The sequence below is a fragment of the Crassostrea angulata genome, chromosome 1, assembly GCF_025612915.1.
Source record: "Crassostrea angulata isolate pt1a10 chromosome 1, ASM2561291v2, whole genome shotgun sequence".
Taxonomy (NCBI): Eukaryota; Metazoa; Mollusca; class Bivalvia; order Ostreida; family Ostreidae; genus Magallana; species Magallana angulata.
Genome location: NC_069111.1, coordinates 25,531,077 through 25,556,613, shown reverse-complemented (window position 1 = coordinate 25,556,613; position 25,537 = coordinate 25,531,077). Strand labels below are relative to the sequence as shown.

Sequence of the window (25,537 nt, the reverse complement as noted above, 5' to 3'; positions counted from 1 at the left end):
CCAAACTATCACCTTTGTTGCGACAAAACTGTGAAAACAAGAAGACACACAGCATTTTATACCCGGTTTCCCTTGTTGACATATGGACCAAGGCCTTCTGCCAGCTCTTAACCCTTGAAAATGTGTCAATTCAGACGCAAAATCTGTAAATCAAAATACTGTTAATTTGCATTTTACATAAAAAATATTCGTTGTCACAAGTGCTTTGTTTGGGCAGGGTTTCTTTACATATCTAGTGTTATGAAAACCGGAATACTATGTCGTCTGCCGTTCTACAGTTTAGCTGGATTACTTGTTGAAACATCTAAAAACTATGTTTGGTTTTCAGCATGCCTGTTTACTAGTATTCTTTTCATCATAATTGACTAACAGACATGTTGTTTATAGAGTAATTTGTATAGAGATGTTGTATAGTTCGTTTGATAAAGATGTCTGGTATAGGACAATGTGTGTGTGTGTGTGTGTGTGTGTGTGTGTGTGTATACAGTATATTTGGCTTTACCAAATGACAGTTTATAGCCAAAAATATGATGGGGTATATCTGACGGTTGATTTGTTGATCATCCAGCTTCCTTAACACAGGAAGTTAAATTCATCCATCAATCTATGACATTCTTCAACATAGTCAGCTACATGTAGCACCTACACGTAGTCCGACTCTAAAGCTTTGTTATTACGATACAATGATAACGACCTGAGGCCCCAATGAACAGTTTATGAAATTTTTATTTTGTCATACTATAAATTCAACGATTAAAGCAACGGTTTAGAAACAAAGTTTACTTTCTTAATTTTTTGCAAAGACAAAATCTTTTTCTTTTACAGGAAATCGATCCGCTGATACAAAATTGTTTTCTATAGTATAACGTGCACAGATGGTTGGCTCCACCTGGACCCTCACGTTATAGTGACTAGAGCCATGCAGGAGTTAAATGTAGTTTCATATGCTACACGAAATACAACTATACAGATATATATCTATCGATTTTAAACAGCGAATAAGTAATTTGTACGAAAATTTATTAAGCAAATTATAGAAAACTTAAAGGTATACGAACAAAAAGTTGTTCAATCCATTTTTTTTAAATATTTACAGCAAAACAAAAATGTTGCCACCCTGCCCATTTAACTCCTTTTTATCTGACATTTGATCAAAATTCTGTCCATATTTATTAAATATTGAGATAGACGTTTATTTGTATTTGAAAATATTGATCATTTAAAAGCTATGAGCTGAATAATATTTGTTCAATAACTGCTCATAAATTCATTACCGTTTTAATGATCATTATACCGCTACACGAAAGAAAATTATTGGTGTCGCCTCTAAACTCTTGAGGGTACTGCAAGTTGCATAATGCATAGCACAATGTTGCAACAAGTTTTTAGTTTTGGAGATGATGAGGAAATTATTTTTCTTAAAAAGTAAAGAAAATAGCAAGTTTTCAAAACAAATAAACTTTAAAAATAAAATTCTCAAATGAAAACATGAGTTCTCTCTATGTGGAGGGGCAGGTATATAGGTTATCAAGTGAAATGGGTGTGCGCATTTATGTGTGCTTACAAGTCCACAACTAGCGTATTAGAAAAGACCTTATAGGATTTGTCCTGGTTAAAAGCGGTTTAGAATGAAAACATCGTGATTGCAGTATAAATGCAGATTACACGAATGTCTAGCATGAGCAACCTACTTGATTATATGGGATTTTCTAATATTTTGAGAAAATAAATTGAATGATAGACATATATATGTTTACGTAGTTCCGTGTAGAGGTATGCGACACATGTTTTTCAGATGACAAATTGACTTTATCACGAGACAATCGTATCTTTTATGATACAGACGGTGACAGCATCTGCCGCGACTGAAACAAGGCAGGACTTCAAAATTGGTATAAACACACTATAAAGACAGCCAGGCCCTGTCGCGATATCGATCACGGTAAGATTTTAGAGAATATCACTACCATGCTCACACAATTTGAAATAGTGTAAACAGAAATCACCGTTTTTTTCTTTTCCCTTTTATCTGTCACTATTGTGCATCCGGCAGTTTCGGATATTAACATTAATGGATTAATGACAGGCTCTGAACTATGCACTATTTGGATGGATGGATGGATGGATGGACGGACGGACGGACGGACGGATAGATAGATAGATAGATAGATAGATAGATAGATAGATAAAACTACAAATAAACACTTCCAATATTTTCAAAACATATATATATATATATATAAACTAGTGAATTAATCAACAAAATATATCCAGATATTTTATTATAATATTTCTTTTCTTTTGAGTATTCTTTTCCTCCAAAATCTCTTTTTATTACTTCATCAATTGAAATGACAACTGTAATGTGTCTCTTGCATAATACTTGATTTAAAATTATATACATGTACATGTATTTAAAACTTCTTTTACTTAAAAAGCGTATTAAAAACGGCAAATATGGATATTGGCTGGAAACTTGTCTTGAAAAAGGGGGTTAACATATTGTGGCGATTATGGTTTGAAAAGTAAGTAAAGATATGATTATTTTGGATGTTAGACTAATAATGTCAAGAGAGAAAAACTCATCTCTTTAACAAGAAAATGTGGAGTATGGACCCATCTTAAGAATAATTTAATGACTAATATTCCTTTTACCAATATCATAAAACAGTAAATCACATGGTATTTCTAAATACAAAGTTTATTTATATATTTTTTTTTAGAAAAAAACCTAAGTTATTTAAATTATTGCGCACATTATCTTCCACCCACTGTCTTCTCCTTCAGAGGCTTCTATAAGCAACCGTGATTGACTTGCGTTACAATGCTGATCATTCTTCTAGTAGAAATCAGTTTAAAACAATTATTATGTTATGGACGTATAAATTTACAAGTAAAAATGTTAGCATTTAAGTCTGCGCTTTGTCATCAGTGAGGTTTTCTCGACATTTTGGTACCTAGGTGATGTGATTGTACAATAACATTATAATCTCTAATTGTGTTGGAGGAGAGTGATGACCCAGGGGATCTCGGTGACAGAAGGCGGGGAATCCCGATGACGAGACTGATACACAGAAAGGCTTTTTACAAGGGTTCGTCAGATCACCCTGACCATTCTCTGTAGAGAGCGCGCTTCCTATATTATAAAGTCAATACATGTATTCAATGCCTAGCGTTGCCGAGATGCATTGATCAGTCTTGGTATTAACGGGACTTGTGGTTTAGGGATGGAGGAACGGAAATACCTTGAAATTTGTGTCTTTCGAACTCTCAAGGTCGTTTGGTGAAGCAGTTTGTTATGGGATTCAATCTGTCCACCCTGTGCGTGCTACATCCAGTTCAGTTGTAGTCATTCCATGGATTTATCACCAACTTGAGACTATGGTAGGTGTATGTAATGTGTGAAATATTGGTCTTTCTTTTTTATCATGTAAAATTCTTATATTGGCTGGAGTTATACAAACTAATTTTAAATCTTTGGTAACCAGTATCAATGGGTTAAGATTATCATTAGCATGACAAATATTGATGTCGTGATTTTATCCAAACAGCCAAGTGTATGCATACATGTCCTTGCATATCTGCTGGTGCATAGGAATCCTATTAAACATAATACACGCGATGATGCTGATCCTAAGACACATTTTTATGAAACGGGAGCAAAAACAAAGATTCCCAATAGCCTAAAATAGTGAATTCCTAAGGACAAACTACAGCAGTGGGATCGCGAGAATCCAAGAATTCTAAGTGTGCTTCGTCCGTTACCCTCCACATAAAACATATCGATCCACTTCTCGCTGATTTTCAAATTACAAAAAAAAAGCATTCTCATACTCTCCGCTAGAACCGAAGCATTCTGATTGAATTCAATTGCAGTGGAGAGAGAATGGGTCCATTTTGATATTAGCCATTGTAAAAATGAAAAGTAACAACATTCAAACCGACTCATCCAATTTATATTTGTTTTATTTGTAATTCAATTACGGTAAGTGTTTAAAAAAATAGATAAACCCCTGCAGTTATATTAATACATGTATTTTTAATAATATCACTTTAAGGATGACGTTTACTCAGAATGAACAAAAAATCCACTGATGATAATAAAAAGCCATGTATTGGATGTTTTAGACCTTTGATTGTAAAGTTATATTTCTCTTTTTAAAAAGTAGGTCAATGACCTACTTTTTTAGTTAATGGCCATTGAATATATTTTGAAAAATCAAGAAAAATCCCATAGAATTTCACACTACGATTGAGATTTTTTTTTGTGAAAATATATTACAAATAATTAAAAATTAAAAAAAAAATGAAATACATGCATGTTATGAATGGTAGTGGCACTAAATAAATAAATAACAAATAAATAAATAAAATTAAATAATGAATAAACAAATAAATTACAAAGCATTAAAATTTCAGCCAACAATTTTTTAAAAATATCCCAGTCCGAATTTCCTCTATCAGTTTCAAATCTCTACCCATTTTTTATCCAATTTTATAAAAAAAAAATATTTAATGATGATAATACAAAAACATAACTGTTGGCATAAAATTTATATGAGGTCAAAAATCAAAACTTTTATCGTTTTAAGCATTTTTCAATATTTCTGCCATACCATTATTTTAATGTATAAGTGAGTTAAAACCAACAGAAAAAATCAAAATTATATATACTCAATATGAAATCTTAACTTTTAATATTTGAGAATTGCCAAAAATGTTTTAGCGGAATACAAAATCTGCAAAATTCAGTTCGATATTCCTTTGTTTGGCTAAAAAAAAATGTTTTTAGTGTAATTCCATAATATAGTAGAAATTTTGAATTTTATGTGTTTAGAACAAATTTTACTCATGACATTGAACTTTATAACAATCCGAATTTGAGAACTCAAACCCTGAGTAAACACCCATTGGCACACATTTTGTTCACATTGGTGCGAAAAATGTGAAAACTTTTATTTATTTTTTATATATGTGATGCTTATTTTCTTAGATTTTCCCGTAGAGGGGCCATAGTTACCTAGGTAATTACCATAAAAACTAGTCCACACATCAAAACAGGGTTTGTTTTAGTTTTAATATTTTGCTCCCACGACAAATTGTAATATTAAATGCAAGTATTAATGAAAACATTTACTATGGTGTTAAATTGTTTTTAACACAGATTGCCATAATTGTCCAGATCGAGCATAGATTATCCTGTCTACTGAAAATTTCCGTCGACCGCACCCCAATTTCCATTATGGTATAATCTCTAGATAAACATATATTTACCCGTCAGTAGGAGTTAGTTATTAAGACTCAGTATACTGATTGCCAACTCTAAATTCCAAGATGTAGTATAATGTATTGTAATTTTTTCTCACTTCGTGACTGACAATACATTCTTGCGAGTGATTGATGCCAGGTTAGAATTATCGTTGTTTTTAAATCCTTTATAGAGACAGATTGAGTAAATCTGGGATCAAACTTTTTATTAGAAAGATTTGTTTCGTTTCAAATCTCTTTCACTTACTGCTCACATAAGTGTTAGCAATACAACAACCCCGATTTAGTCCGTCAGATAAGATATATTCCTCTGCATCCGTAATTTTTGGTATTATACTGTAGAGTAAAATTATACATCCACGTACACCCTGTATTAATTACACTAAAATGTCAATTTACTAGTGAGCAGTGTACTGAGAATAAGAACCCCCCCCCCCCTTATTAAAGTTTGCAGGTTGTCTTACTTTTCAAAAAGTAGCATTCCAATATTACAGTACATATAGATTATACTAGTATGTAAATTCATATCAAAATGAATAATTATGCTATGTATCTATACATTCGTTATTGCGTGAATTTATCCGAAGAGGACGGGGATTTGTCTGGAAGTCATCAGAGATGGAATCTGTGATGAAAACTTGCATATTGACGATCGTTGACAACAGCTAGACCAATTGAAGCATCCAGATGTAAAGATAGATTTTCTGCCAATGGATATCTTCTCTCCCGAGATGGGAGCTTTAGCTGCTGAGCGTTTACGGCATACTCTAAAACCTGGCCTGGCCTGGCTTGGCCCCATTGGCCTGGCCTGGCCTCAAAGTTGGCCTGGCCTCACTTTTGGCCTCAAAATTGGCCTGGCCCCAAATTTTGGCCTGGCCTCAAACATTGGCCTGGCCTCAAATTTGGCCTCTAAATAAATGTTTGGCCTCAAATTTATATTTGTATTTTCTTTACATATTTGATGTTTTTATTGATTTATTTTCAATGCACTTTAAACATCCCTTTTGGTGGCTATAGTGTCATAAAGTGAAAGTGTATTAAAAATAATAGTTACAATTGAAAACATAGTACTAACAATATATGTGTATGACTACAAGTATGTTGAGTAATCAATTCTAACAGATTTTTATTCAGTCTGATTTAAATTATTAAGAACTTAAGAATGTGATTTTGCCCTGCCATTATATAATCATGGCATGTTTTTGCAATGTATTTAGATCACACTGCTCTCAGGATTTGACAATATCTATGAAACTCTTCTTTTACCAACGACTTCTTTGAGAAAAAAGTAATGGAAGAGGCCAATATTTGTTTATTCTAATCAACATAAAAAATCACAAAATGTTCTGCTTTGTACAAATTTTGATAATGACATTTCCCCATAGGAAAACAATTATTTCCTAAATATACAAGCAACACATGCATGAAACTCTACCCTAACCAGGAGGTGATGATTAATGACCATTGCTGAGTCAAGGTATTGAAGGATGCAATGTTGCGGTCGTTCACAAATGCCATTAATTAAATTAGACATGTGAAATGTTAAACAACAGGATAGGCAATGAATCTGACCCCAGTGTAGCAGATTAGGGACAGAAAAGGTTGATATTGAAATTCTGCTAGGGAGGGAAATTTGGGCTTGATTGGTGTTGACAGGTAATGTAAACAAACAGCAAATATTAAAGTGCATTACACCGTGATAACAATTTAAATGCTATGTACCAGTTTACAAATGTTTTGGATATCAATCAGGTCAGTCTCTTAAAATGGTGTTTAAATTTTAAATGGGAGATGGGAGTGGCAACTTAATTTTTAGTATTGGCAAAATCTATTCCTTATAGTAAGAGCAGTGCTGTACATGCATGTCATAGGTATTTTTGTGTGTTTAGACATGGATTAAAGTAATTCAACTTGAAAAATCGGTCATCTTGTCATATATATATTTTCATATGATTGTTCCTTACGAATATTTAATTTCTAAAAGAATTCAATAAAAATTTAATCTAATTCTAAGAAAATGAGAAAAAAAAGAAATTTTAAAATTTGAGGCCAAAAATTTTTGAAGAGGCCAAGTGAGAGGCCAGGCCAATTTTTGAAGCCAGGCCAAAATTTGGGACCAGGCCAATTTTGAGGCCAAAAGTGAGGCCAGGCCAACTTTGAGGCCAGGCCAGGCCAATGGGGCCAAGCCAGGCCAAGCCAGGTTTTAGAGTATGCCGAGCGTTTACAATCAGTTGTGAACAATCGGTCGGAGCACTACTCATAATTGTCATCAGCATCTCACTTCAAACGAAACACTGACTTTAGAATAACATTGTGGTTCTTATCTCAATTAGAAAAGTCGAATTTCGTCATCACTATTCATTCAAATAACAACCCGCAGTATTTCATTTACCAAATTGACTTCTTTCAAATAGATAAATAAATGATAAATAATTAATAAATAAATGAATTTAAAAAAGGGTGGATGGATGAATAAGTAAGTAAGTAAATAAATAAATAAATGGATAAATTTTTACTTTCGAGCCTCTCCTGGAGCCGCTCCTTCCGAACTAGGTATTTTTCTGATGTATAATTAAGCTGGGATTGTAATGCGGTTAGGGGCTTTGTGCTGTATATGTAATGGGGATGTTAACATGGTCGTCTAAATGCTCTTCGATCTGACTATCCAACAATCTGTTTATCGAATGCAAACAACTTCTTCACAACTGCATATTGTACTTCTGCACGCGCCCATAAAAAAGGCCCTCTGCATGTTTGAAGTTTTTATGGATATCAATTGATGAGACGGAGAGGAATAGAGATAGGACTGGTCTTAATCGCACACAGTATAGACGACGTCCAAATTTGAAGATGGGTGAATTAGGCGTGTAAATTGCCTATATGGGGATAGATTTAAAATTAGAATATGAACAAATCTCATAATTTCTTTCTAAATTATTGAAAACAATGTATATTAACCAAACATCGATTTATAACCTTTAAATATGTTAAATATTTAGAATAGATTGATTTTAACTGGCGTATGCGTGTAAAATCCTCCAAATAGTGTCATTTTTAGAACTTCAATGCTTTTTATTTTATGGAGTGGGTCTGGGCTCCATATTTTTTCCATAGTCTATATAAGGTTTAAAGGAACTTAAACCGATTTCAATCAACAAAAACGTGGAGAGATGACCCACTTTACTTTTAAAATGTAATTTTGTATCCAGACAATTGAACGTTTTAGAGAAATACTACAAGTCCGTAAATTCGTGGTTGAAGTTGCATTTAGCATTTAAGGAAGGAGTCTTCTCGTTATCAAACATACTTCTTATAATAAGAAATTCATGAAATTTTGACACAGTCAAACGGATCATATTACGAAGTGATTCTATAAGTTTTATCAAATTTGACCTTTTTGTTTTCGCATAAAGGTCAAATTTGATCAAGGTCACTTCCTTTTTCCTCAACGTAAAGGATGATAAAACTAAGTGTAGCTCTTTGTAGTTCTGTAGACATTTGTTGAAGATTTGAAGATTCTATTCTTCAATGAATTGATAGAATATCAGAATGTCTATCAGCTTATACTACTAAATTGGAAAAAATATTTATACTAAAATTAATATTGCTTAGTCCGCATTTCCTCTAATTTTCTTAAATTTTGAAGAAATTTCGATTATTTTATTATGCTTCCAATAATAAAATATTTCTGATTTTTACGTATAATGAAGACTTTATATAAAGATATAAATTGACAGAAAACCTAATATATTGACCATTTAATAAGAGAGAAAAACTGATTTTAGTGATTTTTGTCAAAGAAATCAATGTATAGAATCGGCGCTTTAAAAAGCTTATAAAAATGTAATTTGATAGGCAAATCATATTTTAAAAACATATTCTGAAACCCAAGTATCATTTCATTAGTTCACATTAGAAAAAAAAATCAACATTAATTTTATTGTTTTTAAAATGCTAAAACAAACTCATTAATTTGCAGCAATTCTGAATTGCGAAACATGTGATATTTTCCTACGCCAATATTACGCCAAAAATATAGTCCTTGTTAGATTTTAAACATTGATTACTTTTTCTATGCCAAGTTGTATGATAATAAAAAGAGAAATATACTATTTTAATTTCCTTTCATCTTGGTTTAATGAATAATTAATCAAATTTACGTTTGAAAAGTCAAAAACCATAAAAGACTCCTTCCTTAACAAAGAATGTTTAAATTTATATGGTGAAATGGCTCAGTGGTTAAAGCATTATAGAGCTAGGGTTTTTAGGTTGTGTGTTCGATACCACAAAAACTTTAGAATTGTTGGTTTTTTTTATTATCGTTTGTTAAAATATTCAAAACTGAATATAGTTAGAAATTGGGCTTTTGTAAACTTGTAATATAACATTATCTAGTATAAATTTGGTTGGAAAAAAATTATTTTGAAATTGTTTTTTACGACAAAACCAAATGGGCATTTGCGCTATCTTATTCCCCCATCTTCTTTCAAGCTGCTAAAAGTACTAACATGCACATGTGATGTTTTCAACAAATTTCTTCGGAAGCACTCTTTTCCAATCGAGAAGAGATAATTTTTATCAAACGGTTCGCATCGGAATAAATTGGGTTGATTGAATAATATTGTGATAGTCTTACTTAAAACTGAATTTGAGTCATTTTGTTTCAATAGGGTGTCTTATTAGAATATTTTAGATGGTATTTAATCAGCTACTGATGTAAAAAAAAAAAAATGATTTGTGCAATTTAGGTAAATATATTAAGAATGCTTTTGTTATCAGAAAACTCCATGTATAAACTTGCTTTTGTTTTCTAGTGACACGTTTATATGTGTATTAACATGTGTATATTAATCTCGTACATACTTATGTCTATGAGGTGTACAGCTGTTGACCAATAAACAATACAGTACTGACAAAGTACAATCAAGATCTAACTAGCTTCAATAAATTTTGTGCACGAACGCAGGTTACTTCGTATGTGTATTTTTTCGATTTTGTAATGTATTGTTCAATACATTTTATCAATGACAATTGTTTTATGTTTAATCATACAATTGCTGAAAATGACTGTTATAAATATAAGTAATAAGGAATCGTTTTATGAATATTTTGAGCTGATCAAAGTTTTATGCAGTTTTAGTTTTATTAAATATCTCGATCTACCTAGGCCTATCAATAAAATATTTTCTCCTGAAAAAAAAAACTTCTAATTTTTTTTTAAATTTTTTTATTTATAGCAATAGATCTACTTCCGGTTAGTAGCAGTTTGAATGCATGCGTTGAAATAGTGAAATAGATTATAAGTAAGTACACTTTGTTTATGATACCCCTCCCCCCCCCCCCCCCCCCCCATCTCCCAGGAAAATAAAAGTTGTCACGATGAAGTTAAAAACTTAAGACAGCAATAGGTTACTTTATGGGCTTAAGTGACTTTTTAAAAAATACATGTTCACTAAATGGCTATATTTGCCCCCCCCCCCCCCCCCCAAAAAAAAAGACCTTCATGGACATCATAACAAGGCATTTAGTTTTTCTCAAATATAAATATCGGAGTAGAGAACATTAAATACACTTTTACTATACTGCCAAAATGGCCCCATCTTAGGACCTGAAACTTCACAATTTTGGTAGCCTACAACAATGCAATTATTTTTTCCCCACGTGTGGAGGCAGAGAAAAATATTTTTTTAATATTTGCCATTATTTGGCCCTGTTCATGAGGCCCAGGGTGGTTAAAGTCATAAATTTTGCAATTTAGAATTCTCTTACCATAGAGATGCCAATAAATAGTAACAATTTGTTTGGTAGTTTTCAAGAAGAAATATTAACAATGTGAAATAATAAACGGACAACACGACGATGAAAAGACAAATTGCAATAGGTCATCTGAGTTACGCAGGTGACCTATAATGTTGGAATATCCCCTCCTTGTTGCTACGTGCTTGAATAAAACTGCGAAAGCTAAACTAAAGTCTTATATATATATATTTAGGATTTCTCTTGTTTTGAATATTTGAAATGCCCATAAAAATTATTTCATTGAGCTGTTGTGCTTCCAATAACTCTGAAATTTGAATTTATACATTTAGAAGTACTGAGTATTTCCTACAGCTTATTTTGCCAATTATGAAATCCAGATTAGTGCTTAATTCTGATCATTGAAACGGAGGTAAATAATCTCCTGTCGCCCCTTGTGAAAGCCCACACACTCTGCATTTTCTATCCCCGAGCTTTGACTAATTAATTCTGTAAATGGAAAAAAAAAACTTGTCCACATGAACACATCAAAACAGTGTGATGTATCATGTATCAACATTTAGCATGGAAAATTAATTTGACGGCGACGAATGTCGTCTAAGCGTTGATCGTCCCATTGGGCGTTGCAGCTGATTTGTATTCTGTACCTCTGGGAATCACGTTGTCAAAATGAACACTCGACTATAGTGCTCTCAAAGATAAAACTGCGCATGCTTACATGGAACTTTCTATGCATGTTACGTACATATAGCGCCTTCACCGTGCGTGTATACTAGTACAGCTTACATTTGTACAACCATCAGTCGAAATCACTCATACCCATGCATTACAGTCTAAGATACAAAAATGAGTGGTAAACAATATATATATATTATTTTGGGGTAACATTGCAATGTGAATACAATTTGCTTAATGCTGGAATATTTGCACACATCCATGCGCCTCATAGAATAGAGAACGCTATTTTCGAATAAAAAAAAATTACTTCGTTGTTATTTGAATTTTACACTCGTTTATTAATTGTTTTGTTTTTATTTAATAAAGAATTTGTTAGAGGTAAGCTGTTGTGTGTCCTTTTGTCAGGTTTAAACATATCAAATTCTAATTAATACATATCGACTGCATGGATTTTATTTTTTTCTTCATGTCTGACACTCCCACCTCCCCCCCCCCCCTTTTTTTTGTTTTGGTTGGCAATTTGCATTTAATGGTATATTTCATTTTCTTACTATTCAAATTTTTGAAAATTAAAGATTTAAACTATTTTCTTCTAAATTACAGCTTAAAACATAAATTCTTTCAAAATAACATTGCTTGCAAACGTAACATCATACATGGATATCATTTTTAAGACACACAATGTACATGTGATGAATAAAAGTAAACGCAACATCTTGGGCTTGCGGCAGAACTAAAAAAAAACAACTCGTTTATATGAACATTAACATCACTATACCTTAAAAAATCTTAATCTTGAATGTTTAAATTTATACGGTGTATTTGATGGTATATCCCGGGGCGGGGGGGGGGGGGTTAGACCGCTTACAATCCCAGAATCCCACTTTATGGGGGGATGCGTAACAGTGAACATGGGTTTTGAAGGGACAATTTCGAGGTTGACATTATGTGATTTGCTACAATAATTTCAAATATAAGCATTAAATAAATTATTTTGAATGATATAATACATGTACATATAGTCTCATACCAGTAACTCTTACATCGATCGCACGTTTTTCAATTTGTGTGCACAGACTGTTGCGGTTATGAAACTACATTTTTTTTTCTTTTTCATTTTTTTTTCTTTTTCATTTTTTTTATCTGAATTGATACTTAGATAAGACTTCAACAATACCGGTGCCTAACACTGCCTATATAGATGCAATTCTGTTCGTTTCTCTTAGTTACTAAAATTTCTTTGATTATTCTATAATTTAACATGATATACGACGAGTTTCTAAATTTAATGTAATGTTTCTACCAAATAAAGATTTTTTTTCTAAAATGATTACATGATAGGTATTGCTTTATAATGATAATAATGATTAATGATAATAAGAATACATGCATATTGCAGCGCCTTTTTTAAAAAAAAAAATACGAACTTTGAAGAAAAATCCAAAGTGATTTAAATTTTGCACCCAAAAAAATTAGAAAAAAAAATCAAATGCAATATAATGATACATCATTATCTTCATAAACATTGTAATTCAAATAAACTGTGTCAGTATCTGCATTACCAGACTATTTCTCACAATTCGAGTGTCATTTCTTTAGAGACTACTTCTAACACCATCCTCCCAAACCGTTTCTGGGCATGGATAAAGTACCCTTTCGTTGAATATATTAAAACTACGGATCCTCCGCATGTACATGTGCATGTATACTGGGGAGTTTTAATGACTTTTTCAAACTTTTACATTTCTCTTCCCTTGAACATGTATTTAATTAAACATTAAGTCGAAAGATCTCACATGTACATGTAGCAGCAGCTGTATATATTTATATATTTATAGTGAGTTGGGCGCGTCAAGGAAAATGTAAGTGTTTGAATTATATATATATATATACTTATATACTTCCGTAAGTGTGCATGTACATAGTACAAGGCCATGGATGAAGCATACGACAGCTGTTAGGGGGGTCACAGTAAGGAAGTTGATCTCTATCATATTGTTATTATGTCGGGCTGTACATAGTGGGGCGCTATCAGGGTCCTAAGGTTGTGAGAAGTCACCAGGTTAGTTCTACACTCAATAATCTATACTCAATACTGCTTCAAAACGGCATTGTGAGAATGTTGCATGTTTCATATGTGGGTTGGACAGAAATGGCCTTTAGGTTTTCATGGATTCTGAAGTTTTGTGTGAAATACTCATCACTATAATGAAATAAGTACTTAATTAGTACATATACATGCATGTGAATTTGCGTTGAAACAACTCCTCTCGGACATTTACAAAATTGTTACTTATGTCTGTATGTAAGTACATAAGATAACTGTAACATTCATCTCTATCAGTGCTGTTTACACTTTATTTATATTTTCTTTTTGTTTTCATGAAATCAAATTCAACTCAAATGAACACAATGCAAATGAAGACTGCAAGTATTGCATGCATTTCTGGAGACCATCAGAAAACAAAACTCTTAATAATAAACAACTGCAAAATTCACACGTTGCGGGCCGGATCTGATACTTTCTCCGCCACGTTTCCCTCTCTCTATCAATGGATTTAAAAGATGGCATCAAGTGTTTATTTCCTGACATGGGGGATGTGTGACAGTTCAAATCTATTTACTCTTTTCTACATGGTATATACATGTATATTAGGGGACAATGATGCTATTTATATGATCCGTATATCATCAAATTGAATACACTCCCGCATTTTAAATTCACAGTGAAAACATATACAGGGCCCGGTGTCGTTTTATCAAATCTGCACTGTAGGTTAGCTGGAAGCTATACAAAATTAACAACCAAAAAGATGAACAAACGTGATTAAATTTTCTCCCTGTACCAAAGGCTAAAATACCAAGTTTCACTTCAATTAATGTTATTCAATTGGCAGTTGAGAAAAAAATCTCTCTCTCTCTCTCTCTCTCTCTCTCTCTCTCTCTCTGGATTTTAATCATTTTATTTTACTATACTAGGACGTATCAAGAGAAAAGAACAAGAGCTTTAAAAAAAAATCGGTAAGAACCACGTGACTTGATCTTGTGGGGAAGTTTGCGACAGGTAGGCTTAGCGGATGTGATAATACAGTGCAGGGATACCAGGTACACGTCAATTCTCAATATACCTGTGTTAAATAAGTCAGACGCCCTCCTTGCATCAAATATGGATTTATAACCGGTTGGAGTTTTGTGCAGGTGAGTTAGATAACAGGGATACAAAGGCAATTTGGTCAATTTGTCCAATACCTGGTAAAATAGTTTCACGGGTGAATAGGCACAGTAGGGTCGCCTATATAAACATGGCTCAACGCATATCGTTTTCAGTCGGTTTGCAAGGTGCAAGGTTAGTGAATTTTAATTATCTTTGTAGTATCAGAGTATGATCGGTCATTTCTTAATTTATAATGGTTCGTCACGAACCGCATCCATTAGGCCACATTGTTAATATGCCGTTGTTTACCGATTTTGAAATCGATGTAAACAGCGGGTGGTTTATTTGCATTCTCTCTCGTGTAGGCTGTGACGGGGTTAGAGAAGATATATAGACTTGTATACTCTAACCATGACATAGTGTATTCATTGCCGACAAGCTTCAGCTTGATAATAAAAGATCAGAACTAATCAACAATGATTTCACGTAAGTCACAATCTGACAATGGTACAGTGAAACACATGTTTTTTCTAAATACATGTACTTTTATCTAACCAACGACAGAGATGCTGTCCATTTGATTTTATCAATCCACAAAAGATCAAAATGTACTTGTAATCTCTCTCTCTCTCTCTCTCTCTCTCTCTCTCTCTCTCTCTCTATCTCTCTCTCAGGGAGATAGATGACATCATGCTAATGTTAAGTCTTCAGATGTGAGGAAATGGTGCGGGAGAACTTGTAAGAAAGGATTCCATCTTAACAAGATGTGAATTAAGAATTTATTTATCTGTGTATTTTAATGCATTCAAATATTCATTAAAGAAAGTTTTAGAGATTTCTTTGAAATCATTTTAAAGATTTCCATCAGAGATGTATATATACAAGAGGAGAGGTAACTTCTACATTCACCATGTTTACTTCCCAAACTATCATGTGAGCCTTGACAAGTTTTTAAAACTCTGTTTAATTCCAGTAAAATATGTCTATTTTAATTACATTATTTATTTTCTCTTGTTAAAAGAAATAGCTTTTTCATACATTTTTTTTCATGTGTAGTTAACTAATTTAGATACAAAGAAATTAAAAATCAATTTTTACGTATTCTCGGAAATGGGGCAAAAATGGGTCTCGGGGTTTTGAGAACTCCGTCGTAATTATGATCAGATCAGGGTTATAAAGTACATATAACAATTCTAGAATAATTTCAAGATAGTTTTTTAAAGGTTTTATATCGATTTATCAGGTAATATCATAGATATGTCAAGTTAAAAATGACGTACGAAGTCATGTACCGCGTGATTTCGGCGAGACTTGCGAGAGTTGCCTATTCCTTTAGTATATATACGTCCCTGATTTCATGAACTCTTTATAAGTGTTTGATTGTTCACAAAAACATAAATGTAAGGAAATCTGGGTATATATGAGGCTGGTTGGTAAGAATTCTCATGAGTGAGTGTTATTGTGGAGTAGGGTCAAAGACATGATTGTTTAAATGGTTGTTGATATGAAAACAAGATGATATGAATATTTATTTTTTAAATCAATTGACTCACAGGGGCCACAATTCAGTGGGGTTCAACATTTAATAGATCAATATATATGGGATAATGAACAACTTTTTAGGAGGGGAAAGGAGACAAGTTATCTTAAAATGATACAGGAACAATATAAAAATACAATTCATTTTAAATATTGATTAAGTGCCTTGATTTAGAAAATAGTTAAAAGGGGCTTGGTCATGGTTTAGGTAAAAAATTATTTTTCCGATTTAATGTTTACAATGCTTCAGTAAGGCAGTTTTAAGAGGCAACCAATATTTGAGTGTCATTCTTTGAGTTTATAATTGAGTTACAGAGCTTGCAATTCTTTGCTATGTAAACAAAACTTTTGTTTACATTTTGAATGTTGAAGTAAAATAAAAAAGTTATTTACCATTATTTATTCCAAAACTATTGTAGATATATCCACATGGAATCACAATGTGGGATCCATGAATTAACATATAAATACTATTATAATACAAACATGTACATGACTATATATTTCAACAAAACCTTTCCACCATTGGACAGTTAGATTGATAACAATTTGAGAAATCATTAAATTAAGCTACTGCAGAAAAAAAAATTATTAATTAATAAGAAGAAATTTCGGTTCCATAAAACCCATATTATCTTTCCTCATGATGAACAGTATTTTACAAAAATGTAGATAATTTTAGTTTAATTTCCAAGAACCAACTTAAATTCCATTGCAGCCTGACTAAATGATTTTATAAAAGTTTTATTGTATTTTAATGATTTTTTTAAAAATAATATGACCTGGAATTTAAGCTATTCAATTTATAAGGACAAGATAGAGCCGAAGTCAATTGTATTGAAATACATACAAAAAAGATATATTACTGTTTGCAGTTTCATCATCATATGAGGGCCTGAATTTTCATGGATTCAATGAAAATCAATTTCAAGGATTGGTTAACTTGTGGACAATGCTATAATCAATACAGTCATATATTGCACTGCAAAAAAAACCCAGTAAATTTCATTGATCAAATCAACAGCAAACTCTTTTTAAAATGATGAAATTCAGCAAATATTGATGAAGTAATAGTACACCAAGCTATTGAATTCAATTGTGCTCTGGAGTTTAGTGCAATTTTTAAAAATGCACATGTGTGCATAAGTGTGATGTCTTACAATGATTGCTTTATTTTATAGAGACTGAGTGACAAGCAGTAGGGAGAGACTGGGGCCAGGAAGGAGACAATGTCAGAAGGCACGCTACAATGAGGATTCACCCGCGCAAGGTCGTGACATATGGCCTTCTTGCACTGGTTGTCTTTTTTGTGTTCCTGTTGTACAATCAGAATACCCTGACCAGCGTGGATAAGGAACCCCCATGGATAGCCTCCCGCAAAACAAGACCCAATGGCTTCAAGGTAGACCCACAGGGTCCATTTCACAAGCACGTCATCAGAGCTAAAAAATCTAGCCCCCCAACAACAGAAAAACCCAGACCATTAGGTTCCCGCCTTTGGCCAACTCTAGACTATTATGATGATGATAGAATTTTGGCCCAAATGGCCCATCGTCCAAAAAGTGTGCTTGAAAAGGAAAAGAAGGGTGAATCAGTTAAGGATAAAGTGATTTTAGCTTACCATGGCTACGGGTCTTGGGGAGTTCAGCCTGGACGAAAACAATTTCAAGATCAGAAATGTCCGGTTCAAAACTGTCATGTGACAGACGATCGACGTCGCGTTAATGATGCTGACATTGTCATGTTTCATCACTCGCCATCTCGGCCCTGGGCGGCAAGGCCACCTAATCAGATATGGTTGTTGTTCATGCTGGAGTCGCCATACCACACCCCAGGGTTGACCGGCGTTAATGACGTCTTTAACTGGACGGCAACATACCGCCATGACTCTGTGATTGTGGCACCTTATGAACGTTTCACTCTGTTTAATGAATCAGTGAGGACCTTACCGCTCAAAAAGAACTATGCTGCAGGCAAAACGAAAAAAATTGCATGGTTTGTTTCCAATTGTGGTGCCAGGAATGGGCGTCGCCAATATGTGGAAGAGTTAGCAAAGTATATTCCAGTGGATATATACGGTGCCTGCGGACCATTGAGGTGTCCACGACATAAGGCCAACGACTGCTTTACAATGCTCACCAAAGACTACAAGTTCTATTTATCATTTGAGAATTCCAATTGTCGAGATTACATCACTGAGAAATTCTTTGTGAATGGCTTAATGTAAGTATTGGGTGATCTGATATGTTAAGCTTTTATAATCAAACATGATAATGAAAACATAGTCATAATTGATGCTAAAATGGCAAATATCCTTTTGATGGATTGTCCATTCTGCTACCTGATATACAAAGCATTACCAATCTATCCTCTTTGGGTTATGTTTGCCTCTCTGCTTTAGCTGTGATGTATTTCTAGGTACTATCAAGTTTTGTGAAAATTTGTTTATATATCTCTTTAAAACAAAAGCTCCAATGGGACTCAATGTCATCGTTAACAATTCACAAACTTGTTTTTTAATAAAACATGTGTAAAATAATAATTAATTAAGCCACCATATAGCATTTTCCCATCCTGCACCCCTCTGATGGTCAGCCACAGGAACTTGACAGACTAACACAGGACTGGTCAAGATTCAGAGGCTGGGTGGGAATCATTGGGTATTGTAACAACCTTTTGTATTATCTTTCCTCAGTACAAGACATTATACAAAAGTATGATTGCCTTATAACTGCAGACAGACCAGTCAGTATGGTACAAGATACAAATAATTATTAACAAGTGTTACAACACATCTGATGTCATAAGAGAGAATTCCTATTCATACCATACTGTAATCACTGTTCATTAATTGTTCTTGACATTGGTTTGTAAAAAGAGCATTATATTGATGTAAAGAAAAGCAACCTTTCCAGTAGGCCTGTGTACTTTAATTATCAATGCAAGTACATGAAGATCAAAACTACACCAACATATATATATATATATATATATATATATATATATATATATATATATATATATATATATATATATATTTATATATATATATATATTGTACTTCTTATAGTTGTTACATCTAGTATTAGTGAGAAGAAACATGTCTATATATACTTTTTTCATTCATAAATTGTACATCATGGTGATAAAATAAAAATTTAACTACATCAGAAAGTATAAATTTAATAGAGAAACAATGAATGTCTTTTTAATCATTCACAAGTAACTGTTGCAGAATTCTCAGTCTGATTCATTTTTTAAAATCCATCAAAACCCATACTTTAATTTTATAATTATGTTTTCCATTTAATGAATCGATAGTTTCATAGCTGAAGATCTATTGGAAAAGTTCTAAATTATGTTTCAATTTGAAGGAAACCCAAAAATATAAACTATCTTTATCAAGACACCCATAAATAAATGGCCATAATGCACACATTAAGCTGTTAGACATGAAGTTTAAATTATATTAAGATTATATTACTGTAAAAATTTAAAATGTACATTGCATGTATGAGCTGCTACCACTGACAGAAAGATCATCTGTCCAAGTTCAACTATCGATTATCTATCCATTGCTAAATTAGGTAAACGTAATGTATTGATCATAATATTGCAGGTTCCAGGTTCTAGCATTCCTTGACACTCTACTCTAGATCTCCAATGCTCAACACAAAGCTAGGCTGTCGTATAACTCATCTACTTTTGAAAGAAAAATCCTTTATTTTCTTTGGGTATTTTAATATAATACTACATTGTCAGAAGATCAAGTCAAAGTGGTTCCTGCACTTTAAGCTAATTCTCCCTCCCCTCCTCATGAAATATTCATGCGACAGCTTTCTAATAAAGATAGTACGCTTTTCTTTATTAGTCTGCTAATAGCTTGGCTTGGTGTCTTATCTAAATTGAGAACATTTGCTGTGTTGATAGGGAATATTGCTATTGTGGTGAATTATTGATGGAATAGATCCTAAACACAACTGACATGCTGAAAAAGGCTTTTCAATAATTGTATATCATTCTCTAATTGTAGTTAATGGCAGTTCTACAAACCGAAAATACAGTATCTGATTACACATTTAAAGGTTGTGTCTGTTTTTATTACTTATATATATATACAGTACCAACCAGACACAACTTAACACCAAAGTAGACACCAAAAGCTTGAAATGTGAAGCAGACCTGTGTTTTTTTCTTCCCGCCTGTAAGCCTGCCCTTGTATACTCCAAATACACATGTAGAGGCATTTGATCATGCAGTTTTTAATAGTAGCAATTTAAGGGTCTGCTTCTGAAATCAAGTTTGCAAAATTCTTTGTCTACTCTGGGTCACCCTGAGGTCTGCTTGGGGTTAAGCTATGGGTCTGCCATAGTGGACTTGAAGCAGACCCTCAGTGGACACAGAAAGCTGACCCGGATTTGGTTGGGTCTGGTTTTATTCTGTAAGGTTCAGTAACTGGTCAGTATTGTACATCCTTTCAAAAACATGATTCTGATTATTTATTTATTTAATATATATATATATATATATATATATATATATATATATATATATATATATATATATATATATATATATATATATATATATATATATATATAAAAAAAAGGGCAAAATTACTTACGGTAAGAAATGGCATGTTACATTAATATTCACCAGAATATGAACATGTACATCCTTTCAAAAACATGATTCTGATTATTTATTTATTTAATATATATATATATATATATATATATATATATATATATATATATATATATATATATATATATATATATATATATATATATATATATATATATATATATAAAAAAAGGGCAAAATTACTTACGGTAAGAAATGGCATGTTACATTAATATTCACCAGAATATGAACTTGATTGCTTTGGGCTTTTCGAAAGATTTGATTAAGAACAAACCAAGTTTGTATCCTGGTGAAATTTTTAACATTGCTGTTTCTTACTGATATTTATCATTGAAAAACTGCAAATCATTCAGAATTATTAAAAAATTGCAAATCATTCAGAATTACTAACATAACAGCATTTTTTATGTTTATAATAATACAATCGTCAAACAGTAAGTGCGTGCTGTTATTATTGTAACGTCATTAAAAACTTCACGCAGAATTCAATGTTTTGGATTACCGGTAATATAGGTTCCTTTAAGAAAACATATTTGCAAAATTTAATATAAATATTGTTACACGAATATAACTATAGTATATGTACTAGCCTGTACAAATTTTTGAGGTGGAATTCGCCTGGAATATTGATGGATTCTGGGAGGAATCTGTATATTCTGGGCGTACTTGAGGCTAATCGAGATGGAATTTTGAAAATTGATGCCTTAGTAGAAGAGTCAGATTCCAGTTGTCAATTGGCAAGTTAAAATATTCTACATTACCATATATGTAGAGAGAAAAACTGATGTCGGAAATCCTTCTCTATATTACGCCTCTATTCCCTCTATATTCCAGGAGGAACATTTGGTACAAGAGTATCCTTATATGCATCGTCTTACAGATTATGATAGAAAAAAAGTTGAAACATTGATTGTAAGTGTTTTTCTTTTTTTAGGAACGATGTTTTGCCAATTGTCATGGGCGCTGCTCCTGAAGATTACAAGAGGGCCGCGCCGTATCATTCATTTATCCATGTAGACGAGTTTGAAACTCCCAAAGATCTTGCAGAATATCTTCACAAAGTAGACAAGAATGACACTCTGTACAACGAATATTTCCGATGGAAGGGCACGGGTGAGAATATCAACACGTTCTTCTGGTGCCGGATATGTTCCATGATTCATGAAGTGGGGGAGAACAATCACTCGTTAGTTTATCACGATCTGGACCGCTGGTGGCGGGGCCCAGGTGTCTGCATTGGTCAGTCACGGTGGCGGGATAATCGCAAAACTAGAGACAATGTTATTATTAACAAATATGGTCTTGGGTTTGGAAATTGATCATTTCAGCAAAATGTTTTTTATCACTTTGGGCTCACTGTTTTTTTCATTTTGGAGAGATATCTTTGCCTGCTGGTCAAATCAGAACTAGAAGGAGGTTTTGAAAAATAAGTGTATTACCGGGGTACAAACACATTTGTAGAATCTCCGCTTATCCGTCCACCTTTCATATGCCATAATCTGAATGGTCTCGTATGAGACCAAAATAAAATTATAATATTGTTTGTTTGGAATTGCCTCTTGCCTCATTGAAATACCCCTTATGATAAAATTTTATAAGCAAAAAATAAAGAACTTTTTTATATATGGAGATTTTTACTTTTTCAATTTTTAATCAGTAAAACTTTTGAAAAAGTTTGAAAAAAAAAATTCCCTCTACCTCCTGGGTCTAGAAACTTCCAGTCGGCAATTCCAAACAAACATTTTTTTATGGATGGCCTGGTTTAGGATGGAGATAAAATTGCATTGTGCATGAAGTACTTGTACCTACTATAGGTACACTGTACATATAAGTATATCTGTATATTTATGAACAAAGGATTCAAATGAATAGTTCTCTTCTATTACTACAGCACTGTCATTTTGCAAGCGATGCCAACTGATTTAAACATGTTAAAGGTTTTAAATGTAAACATTTTTTTCTTTGGTGTGTAGCATAAATGTGTCTTGAGAAATCCATATTTTCTTATATTTTTCTATTTCCCTTTTTTCTATAATTCCAAGTTTTGAATTATACTCCCAATTCAGTCCCATTGTGTAATTTGGAGAATATGTTAACATATCATAGTTCTAGAAGACATGATGTATAATTGTTGCAAGGTGAATACGAAACGGATCAGATGTCAAATAGTGGACTGCTGTTACAGTATACATGTATTACAAACTATCAGCATTTTGTATCCTATGTCTGTTATGATTGTCAATATATGATTTTATTTTGTGCTTGAATTCTTTATCAATTCGCACACAGTTGTGCTGAGATACTAAAGAATTAAACAATGTTAACTGTTCTTTCTGTGTGGTCATGCATATTTTGAGAAACTAGTTTTATTGATTTTGCCCTCATATATATAAGGGAGTATATCTGATGTAGGTGGCAGTTAGAAAGGTTAAATTAGAATTATTGTGTAGGTCTACAATGAACCTGAAGTTTTTTATAAGCTGAATGTTGCTGCAATTTTCATGTTGAAATTTTTTTTTAAAGAAAATGTTATTTTCTACTAAAATGGCAAAAAGTATCATAGTTTTTAAATTTCTGTCAGCTCTGTTTTTGTGGGAAAAGCCATTAAGAAGCCTTAATTGGAGCAAAATTGAATTATTGTCGTCCTGTACAAAAATTGATCTGCTATATATTCCTTTATATAAGTGAAATCTTAATTCTCCTGACAAAAATTAATGATTTTTACAAATCTTATTTATCATGAAAGTTTAAGTTACAGGCAGACTTATCACACTAGCAGGTTTTTGCAGCAAAATAAAATTCTGAAAAATACAGCTCATATTGCTTTAATAATACATGCAATGAAATCTTTCAACACTTTTGAAATTGTTCTTCCCATTCTATTAGAGACCAGACAGCTATTAAGGGTGAAAATCAAATTAGTGCAATTCAGTCATTGATGTTGAAGGAGAAAAATTGGGAGGGGGGATATACATTAACTTGATAATAATCTAATAATGAGTTTGGTGTTATAATGAACTCTTTTTGTTCAGGATTATTTTGTGTCAATTTAGAATATAAATGATATATTTGTAGATTTTTTCCTCCATCGAAACCGATTTCAATATTATGCAGCTGCTGCACTGTGACGATGTGTAGAAAGTAAATTACAATTACATTTTGTTTTTCATTCAATTACTTACTTTTACTTTCATGTATTTGTTGTTAGATATTACATGTACTGTTTGCATGTTTGATTATTTTATGAAATATTATGAGGGTTTTATTGTACAAGATGAATTACCATTGATGATTCGTTCTTATGAACAAAATAATGCTTTAATTCAGAGTCTGGGTTTATAACCCCTCTGGTTAAATCTTTCTCACCCATCACACTGTTGATCTGATATGTATTTTGTCCCTATTTATGGTTTCAAAGCATTAAGTTGAACATGTATTTGGTTTATGTATGTGTGGTGTTAAACAAATCATTCCATTAGTATATTAACATTCCAGATGAATTTCTTTATTTTTGTTGATGAAAACAGTGTAAACTGTATCAAATCTGATGGAAAGGTGGAATTATTAAATATGGACTATATCGAATTGTCTTTTTTTTTGGGGGGGGGGGGGGGGGGCACAGCATCTGAAGTCCTATTTTGTGCCTGCACATGGAATATGTAGATTTGTAGTTGATTAAAAAAAATTTAGTAGCCCTTAGAGAGTACTAGTATTTCATTAGGTGTGGTCATTCACTGAATTTGAGTTTAAAGCGAGACAATCAGACTACTTCACCTACTTTGTATTTAAAAAAATCATTTATAATTTATTTTTTAACACATGAAGATATAATATATTTGAAACAGCTGTCTCACACATTACGGGTATTTGGACTGATACACTATTAGGTAAATGATTTAATTCAAATTTTGCTACACGTCTGTTATGAAGACAATCCCATAAAAAAAGATGAAGGTACATGTATAAATGACATCTACGATCCTTTTATTTGAAAATGCTACGAGTTAAAATTACAGTTAATTTCGAGATAATTTTCTCGTAATAACGAGATCGTTTTCGTAAGAACGAGATAATTTTCGTAAGAACGAGATTATTTTCTAATACATTGTAATTACCAGATAAACGTCACGTGTTTACGAAATCTTTTCTTGTCATATAACGAGATATTGATAAGAGAATATTTTGTTTGTAACGTAACTGTTTTATGCGCGTATATGTTAATAAAATTAAATCAAATAGTTAAATTATATCCCATAAATTTAGATTTCTGTACTAAAATAATTATAAGGGAAAAGAAGTCTTGTATTGACAGACAATCATGTAATTGTCAGCATTCCAATTAAAATACAACCAATAGAAATTTATTATCCACAATTTTATTGGTTATTTCAGAAGTCGTTTCAAAACAAATGATGAAGGCAAAAAAGAATAATACACTTCACATGCATTGCTTTTAATTAACCGGACTTTTAGAACAGAAATAAGAAAAATATA

The 25,537-nt window shown here is 32.4% G+C and overlaps 1 protein-coding gene across 6 annotated transcripts; it reads left to right on the top strand.

Moving 5' to 3' along the window:
* The first annotated feature begins 1,921 nt into the window (after positions 1-1,921).
* On the top strand, positions 1,922-24,623 carry LOC128156734 (glycoprotein 3-alpha-L-fucosyltransferase A-like). Of its 6 annotated transcripts, none has more exons than XM_052819050.1 (3): positions 1,922-1,942; positions 17,578-18,619; positions 21,978-24,623. In XM_052819050.1, the coding sequence occupies exons 2-3, from the start codon at positions 17,646-17,648 to the stop codon at positions 22,360-22,362; spliced, it is 1,359 nt and encodes a 452-aa protein (XP_052675010.1). In that variant the 5' UTR covers positions 1,922-1,942; positions 17,578-17,645; the 3' UTR covers positions 22,363-24,623. The 6 variants fall into 6 exon arrangements, with proteins under 6 accessions (XP_052675010.1, XP_052674990.1, XP_052674982.1 ...); XM_052819030.1 differs by lacking the exon at positions 1,922-1,942 and adding an exon at positions 3,170-3,384; XM_052819022.1 differs by lacking the exon at positions 1,922-1,942 and adding an exon at positions 13,625-13,765.
* Positions 24,624-25,537: the final 914 nt, after the last annotated feature.

Excerpts from the sequence above, each read along its gene's own strand:
- LOC128156734 (XM_052819050.1), top strand. The coding sequence starts at position 17,646 with ATGAGGATTCACCCGCGCAAGGTCGTGACATATGGCCTTCTTGCACTG. Across the intron at positions 18,620-21,977 it reads TTCTTTGTGAATGGCTTAAT|GAACGATGTTTTGCCAATTG; the intron begins GTAAGTATTGGG and ends TTCTTTTTTTAG.